General features: G+C 38.9%; 1 protein-coding gene across 1 annotated transcript; it reads right to left on the bottom strand.

Moving 5' to 3' along the window:
• Positions 1-5,579: 5,579 nt before the first annotated feature.
• LOC144554199 (flavonoid 3',5'-hydroxylase 1-like) lies at positions 5,580-7,502 on the bottom strand. The gene is made up of 3 exons (XM_078302507.1): positions 7,071-7,502; positions 6,449-6,971; positions 5,580-6,333 (listed from the first exon to the last, which is right to left on the bottom strand). The coding sequence occupies exons 1-3, from the start codon at positions 7,442-7,444 to the stop codon at positions 5,710-5,712; spliced, it is 1,521 nt and encodes a 506-aa protein (XP_078158633.1). The 5' UTR covers positions 7,445-7,502; the 3' UTR covers positions 5,580-5,709.
• Positions 7,503-7,816: the final 314 nt, after the last annotated feature.

The raw sequence follows: 7,816 nt of genomic DNA, 5'->3' as shown, positions 1-7,816 counted from the left end.
TCATGACCATCCAATTACACAGATGATGCTGTACTGTACAATATCACGATCCAGTAAACATTTTACTTGTGTCTGTTCTTCTGTCTCATAGCTATCAGATTAGTTTCAAGGTAGATGTGTGTCATCCTTGCTAACTGAATCTTTTCTTGATCTTGAGCAGATTATAAAATATAATTACTCTTGTAATTATACCGCTAGCAGATAATCTTACTCTATCAAGGGGCCCAGTGATGCTATAGCTCGTATAGAGATACGAGGGACAAATAGTATTCTTGGTAAACCATCACTACCTCAGCTAAGCCATATATACCGAAGAGCTACCGTTATAACTGCATTTTACCGACAGCGTTTGATAACAATCACACATATACATTTCTTAGTAGGAAAGATGAATACCTCATACTGTAGAACTTGACACTGAATGAAAACATAAATGACACGAACACAATTCTATTTAATGTTTCATTCGGGGTCTGTCAAATACCATGTTCCTAGAACATGTATCTATGTGATTAAAATGACATCTCGTGTCAGGTGGTTTGTAAAACTTAACCATCTTTTAATCCACATACTAACCTTATCGTGGTAATTAGTGTTCCTGCTAATTACCTTGGTCAGTGACTTTTTAAGAGTATATATCATCTATATTATGGAGTTTCACAATTTCAGTCATGAACTCGAAATGATCCATAAATTCAATAATACTCAAGGCAACAAAATGATATATAAATAAACATTCAATTAATGAACAAAGTTTTATGATAATTTATCGTATTATTGACTTCTATATTATTACAAACTAACAGTTATACCTGCAGCATTCCGATCAATTGTCTCACGATGAGGCTGGTGTCCGAGTCTCCGACCACGCATTTTGTCCATTTCCATCGGTATGCGGTCGTGCCGTCTCCGTCCTTTCTTGATCAGATTCGAATCAGGTATAATTTTTGGGCCATTATATGCAGGCCATTCACATTGGTTGCCTTTCAGTTCCCAATGTCTGCTCCATGTTTGTAACACTATTGACATACAGTACAAGGGGTTGACGTATAAATTTTCATCATATCTCATTTCGCGGACAACCGCCATGAAATAAGAACATGGTATGCCGGTCAGTTGAGGCTTCTGACATTCACATTCAACCTTGTTGTTGTCCATAACACCAACCCTATAACCGAAATCCCTACGAGTATACTCAAGTCTCGGTTGATTACGCCTTGCTGGTATTTTTTCACCCTTAACCATGACCTCAAAAAGACCATGTCTTCCACGGTAAGGAATCACAGTCATGTCCCTTCCTTTTTCGATACGCTTTTGCAATAACTTAGTTACCCTGTCGGACTACACATGACCATGCTGAAATCTCATTTGAGCTTTGCTCCATCGGTCAAAAAACCATTTACTCAACTTATAAAACGTGTCCTCCACGACCGCTGCAACCGGTAATCGCCGACTAAGTTTGAACACGGCGTTCAGTGACTCTGACCCATTTGTTGTCATTATCCCCCATCGGTGACCTCTGTCCTCTACTTGATACAACTTCTCTGGACATGGAAGCTCGTCTTCATCATTAGGGTTCCTCTTACCCACCTTGTTAAAGTAGTCGATAGCCTTCGGACAACCAATTTCAAAGTCTTGTAACATCTCCTGCAACCTCCTAGGTTTGCATTTGTTCACTCCAGCTATGAACCTATCGCTAACCTCTCTCTTACGGCCCACGTGCTTGTAGAGATTTTCGGCAACATGTTGAGAGCAATACCGATGCACACATTGATCGGTAGTCTCATCCCATTCGAGATTTAGATCCTGGAACACGGCTTTAATTCCCAAATGTCTATCCGATATGACACAAAAGAATCGATTATCACCAATTACTTCCAGCCTCAACCATCTCATAAAAAAACCACAGTTGTCAGCGCTTTCTTTCTCCACAATTGCAAAAGCCACTGGAAGTAATTGGTTTTCGGCATCGTACATGCATGCCATCAACAGCCTACCTTGGTACCGTCCCGACATGAAACATGCATCAATACTAATCACTGGTCTGAGGAACGGTATCGCTGCAATACAAGCTCCAAATGCCCATGCCGCTCTGTGGAAAAGCCTGTCAGTTTCTCCATCAATCGGGGTCGAGGTCACACAATACTTAGTTCCTGGATTGTTTCTTTTGATGGCTTCTAATAGTGGAGTAAGCAAGTTGTACGAGTTCTCCCAACTCCCAAACAGATTTGCAATAGCAAGCTCACGGCCTCTCCATAATTTATTGTACTTGGGGGTTACCTTATTATATTTCTGCATGACGATATCTCGGATATTATTTATAGGAGAGCACACATCCCTTCTAATAGTCTTATCAATTGCAAGGGCAATCATCTATGCTGTCAGCTGACAATGATCAGTACGTGTTGCTGATACTCTGCACGTATGAGGATACGCTTGTTTGGTAATAATCTAAGATTCTGAAAGACCGTTTTGCTTGGCGCATAACTTAAATTTACAAAAAACATCTCTACACACCACCTCGTAACGTCTGGGTTCGCTTCTAAAAATCTTGCACTCACAGTTCTTATCGAGATGGAACTCATTGATTGCTATCCTTAGAGCGGTTTTTGACTCATAAACTACACCCTTAGCCAACGGATTATCGAATGTTTTTTTTGAGCTACCGAAAAAATCGACATCCGCAGGCCGAAAACCGGATATGTCATTGAAACTATCAACCGGATGTGTCATATTTTCTCGACCAGTTATCGGGTACTGTGATTGACGGGATTGTGTTTGACGAGACTGGCTGAGCGGTTCAATATCATCGTCGGAACCCAATGACTCATCTGAGAGCATCTCATCTCCACTTTCCAAACTGTCAGAATCAATTGCATCCACAGGTACATGCGAATAATCACGTACCTGTCTACGGACCCGACTGGTACTGGGTCGGGGTCTAACTGGTAAATCCACAGAGTTTCGACTGGTACTGAGTCGGGGTATAACTGGTTGATCCACAGAGTTGCTACCGATACTGGGTCGGTGTCTCATTGGTACATCCACAGAGTGCCGACCAGTACTGGGTCGGGATCTAACTGGTATTGGGTCGGGATCCACAGGATTTCGACTGGTACTGGGTCGGGATCGAGGTTCAGGAATCTGACTGGTACAGTTTGGTTCCAATTCTACATATAACTCCAGAATCGGTAACCTTTGTGAAAAAGACGACACAACTCCTAACATGAATTGGAACGATTGTTGGTCCATTACCGGTACTAATTGATAGTCACGTTGTCCATCGGTGGACATATTAAACCTGGCTTGAATTTCCAGATTTGCTAGACTAGCATTGTACCCAACAAATTTATAAATCTCATTCTGAAGATAATCAAAATTGTGGTTCACGGTTAGCGGTAATGAGTATTTAGCTCGGGTACTGTAAAAGACCCCGTCATCATTGTATTGGATTTCCCCTCCAATAAAAATTTTCGCACAAATGGTTGTTATTTTTAGTTTCGATTGGTCTGGCAATTTAAAAAATAACAACATATAAGTAATTAAAACTTGTCTGGACCTCTAAAAAGTATTCTATATCATTTTACATTTTTCTAAATTATTCTAGACCATTTTGGATATTCCTAAATCATTCTACACCATTTTGGAATGTTCTAAAAAATTCTAAATTATTTCGACAATATTCTGAACCGTTTAAAATGAACTAATTAATTATATTATCAATTAAAATAAATAAAAAATAAAAAATACCTGAATCGAAGAGCCGGTTGATCAGACAGTCAGAGCTCCGTAAGGATTCCTAAAACAATTCTAAATCATTTTAGAATTTTTTTGTCATATTCTAAACTATTTTGGAACCTTGGTAGCTACTACCAACTTTTCAAAAAAAAAAGAATTCGTAATTTGTTATTAATTTTGAGTATTTATAAAAAAATCAATATTCTTTATCTGTTTTGAATATTTTCTGAATTAAATAAAATTGATTATAAAAAAATAATAAACTACAATTTATAATAAATTAAATAATAAGTAACATTCTTTCTCCATTACTTTTGATTTATATTTTTTATAACAATAATGAACAATTTGTCAATTTATTTTATTTATAATAAGTTGGTCAAAAAAAAATTGTGGTACATATTGAATAACAGTAATATATGCAAATATTACGGTTATAATATGTTGTATTTTAGTTGGAGATCATATTTTAACTTCTTATTCTCCAACAAAAAAATTTCAAAAATCGATAGTTAAAAAATTAACTTATATAATTTACAAATTAATTATAAAAAAAATTACCTTCTTTTTTCTTCCGTTCGTATCTCAAACAGCGGTTTTTTTTTTCTTCCTTTTCTTCCGTTCGTCTCTCAAACAACGTTTTTTTTTATTCCTTTCATCTCTCCGTCGGATTGATATATATAGAGCAGATGTTAAAATATTTCCGGTATACCAAAAACCGAACCAAAATTATTGTCCGGTACACAGTTAACCGAACCCAACCTTTCCGCTAAATGGGTAACCGAACCCATTATGTCCGGTAAATGGCTAACCGAACCAAGCCAGTCCGGTTCACAGTTAACCGAAACCGTCTCCATCTTTCCACTAAGCAGATAACCGGGTTCTTTGTACTGGTCCGATTAACCGTTAACCGGAAATTTGGTCCGGTTAACGGTTAACCGGTTTGGATAGATTTAAAATTTCACACGCACTTCAGTTAATTTTTAAAATTCAATTTAAATTTTGGATATAAATAAAAAAATCGGTTCAGTTCAGTAGTATATTATATTATATGCAACCATTTTTGTACTATGTTATTGTACATATATACTATATTCCTCTCTTCAATCTTTTTTATTTTCTAATATGCTATTACGATATACTAAACATTAAAATTAAAAATTAAAAAAAATTGTAGCAACTGCCATAAATTCTGACGGTTTTGTGCATAGTAAACCACCAGCCCACCAGAAATTTTGGCAGTTGGGGCATTTTCTTTAAAGAAAACTCGAGGGCATTTCTGGATTTTTTTTTTTTTTAATGGAGGATGTTAATAAAAATTTCGGGGGAATAAGTAACATTTATTAATTGTAAATAACTAAATATGTTCTTCATAGATATATATATATCGATCTTACAATAACAAAATTTTAAATATGTTAACCGTACGTGTACGATATTTAAATATTTTCATTTCAAGGTGTTATACAGTTGAAATTGGGGTATTTAATTAAATGTATAGAAATGTTAACCGTTAGCGATATTAAATTCATACAGGGTTTCTATTTTATAATATAAATTTGAACGAATTTGGTTGCAATTAAGGGTAAAAAAATGAAGAGACTGAATTGACAAAACCTGACAACTGCAATATGTTTGGTGCAATTAATGAAGAGATTGAGAAATATCAAATATGACAGATAAGGTATAATTAAAGACAAGATATATATATATATATATATATATATATATATGCAAGGCGTATAAGTAATTGACTTAAATATACATCAAATTTAAATGGAGAACGACAGAACGACATCATCAATAAATAAATGGATAATAGATTGAGAGATTACTTGATAGACACATCGATAATGACAGCTAGATTGCACAATTACTAGAAAAATAAATAAATAAATAAACACCATACCATCAACGGTACAGCCGTTGTGGTTAATTATTTGTACAAACTCAAAGCCATGCAAAGAAAATTCAAACATAAGCCTGCTCAGCCAGCCTGGGCTTGAGCACAGCGGAAACCGGCACGGCCTTCGGTAATGCGAGGCCAAACGCCTCGTCTAAGTCGAGCACGACTCCTTTCGGGAGCTCCAAATCAAAGCAATGCAGCAATGTACCGAGCGCATACTCCACCATCAACACCCCCATTCTATCGCCCGCACACATCCTTCTCCCGGCCCCGAAAACCAACAGCTCAAACTGCCCATTCGCCTCCATCGTTGCCCCTTTCCCGCTCATGAACCTCTCCGGATCGAATTCAAGTGGGTTCTTCCATACATCCGGGTCCCGCCCGATAGCCCACACGTTTAGCAACAACCGGCTGTTTTTCGGAATGAAGTACCCATCCGCTTCGCAGTCTTGCGTGCAGAGCCGGGGGAGGCTCAGCGGAGTAGACGGATGCTTTCTAAATGTTTCTTTGCATATGGCTCTCAGGTAAGGGAGGTTCGGTATGTCGGACTCCTCGAGACGGCGCTCTCGACCAATGACACGATCCATCTCTGCTTGGGCTTGCTTGAGGATGCTCGGGTTATGTAGCAACTCCGCAATGGCCCACTCAATCGTGATCGAAGTTGTGTCAGTCCCAGCAGCAAGTAGATTCTACAAACAAACAAAAAAACAAAAAAAAAGGGTTAATTGATTCCATACCCAGTAGGAATTAAATTAACACTGTAGTATTTGTTTGTTTATTTATTTCATAAAAACTGTTACTGACAAGAAGAAGGGCCTTGATGTTGACATGGTTGAGGCGCACCCCATCTCGGGTCTCCTCGTGCATGTGAGCTGTGGCAACGTCGAGCAAGTCCGGGCTGCCCTTACGCTCGGGCGCCGACATCTCGTGCTCTCTCACAATCCTCGTCAGCATCTCGTCAAACTTCTTTTGCAGCGCTTTCATCCGCTTCTCCATCCCTTGCAAGTCCAACCGTGCAAGCACCGGAATATAGTCCCCGATGTTAAACTTGCCTCCTTCATGGAAGAGCTCCACCACCATGGCCTTGAACTCTACGGCCTCTTTATTTGCACTGTCAAACACCCTCCGGCTCACCACCACTTGCCCGATGATGTTTGCCATGAGTACACTCAGCATCTCAACCAGTTTCACCGGCTCTCCTTTCTGGCTCGAGGAGTGCATTGACCGGAGCATGTGGGTCATTTCAGAGCGCCGGATCTCGGACCATGAATCAAGTGCCTTGGGGCCTAGCATGTGCACGTTGCATATTTTTCGGAGCAGCTTCCACCTGCACGTGTTAATTAATAGGTTACAATTTACAAATCAATCATGCATTTTAGTATATGTACCTACCTAATTAGTAATTAGTAATTAGTAATTATATTACCTGGGACTGTATTGTGTGAAGACAAGGTCCTGATCTCCATAGGCAAGTCGAACCGCAGCATGATCAATGGGACGGTCGGAGAAGTACATATCGAGAGTCTTGAAGAAGACACGTGCAGCACAGGCGGTGGAGGCGACGATGACATGATGATTACCCATTTTGAGATGCATGATGGGGCCATATTTCCGGGCAAGACGGGCAAGAGAGTCATGCGGGTTAGCACCGAGCAACGGAAGGCAACCAACTATCGGATAGCCAGACGGGCCCGGCGGAAGGACGCGTGATTTTGTAGAGAAGAGGAAGGAGAAGAGGTAGTGGAGGAGGAAGAAAAGGAATGTAAAGAAGAGCAACTCTTTTACTAGAGAGATGTCCATAGTTCAAAGCAAATTGGGTGCAGTTGCATGTGTATGGTGGTGATTTGTGCACGGTGGCAAAAGGCAACAAGGCTCTTATGATATATATAATAATATTATTTAGTAAAAAGTATATATATATATATGTGTGTGTCTGTGTTACATTAAATCAATGAAATGAATGTTTTTCCTGTTCAATTGGAATTAGGTCTGTTGTATGCATCCATGTGTCAATTACTTTCGTATCATTAGAAGAGAGGGGTAGTTGGGATCTAAGCCGTGCAATTGCATAGGAGTAGGTTCTGACTCGAATCTTGATGCAAGTCAAGCGCTGATCAAGTTTGATATAAAGGCAGAAATAGAATGAATACAATTAATTAATTTATTTATGGT

Source organism: Carex rostrata, chromosome 5 (assembly GCF_964058835.1).
Source record: "Carex rostrata chromosome 5, lpCarRost1.2, whole genome shotgun sequence".
Lineage (NCBI taxonomy): Eukaryota > Viridiplantae > Streptophyta > Magnoliopsida > Poales > Cyperaceae > Carex > Carex rostrata.
This window is presented reverse-complemented; position numbering and strand designations above follow the sequence as displayed.

Coding starts and splice junctions, on each gene's coding strand:
- LOC144554199 (XM_078302507.1), bottom strand. CDS start 7,444: ATGGACATCTCTCTAGTAAAAGAGTTGCTCTTCTTTACATTCCTTTTC. Junction 6,972..7,070: donor TTCACACAATACAGTCCCAG/GTAATATAATTA, acceptor TAACACGTGCAG/GTGGAAGCTGCTCCGAAAAA. Junction 6,334..6,448: donor ACATCAAGGCCCTTCTTCTT/GTCAGTAACAGT, acceptor GTTTGTTTGTAG/AATCTACTTGCTGCTGGGAC.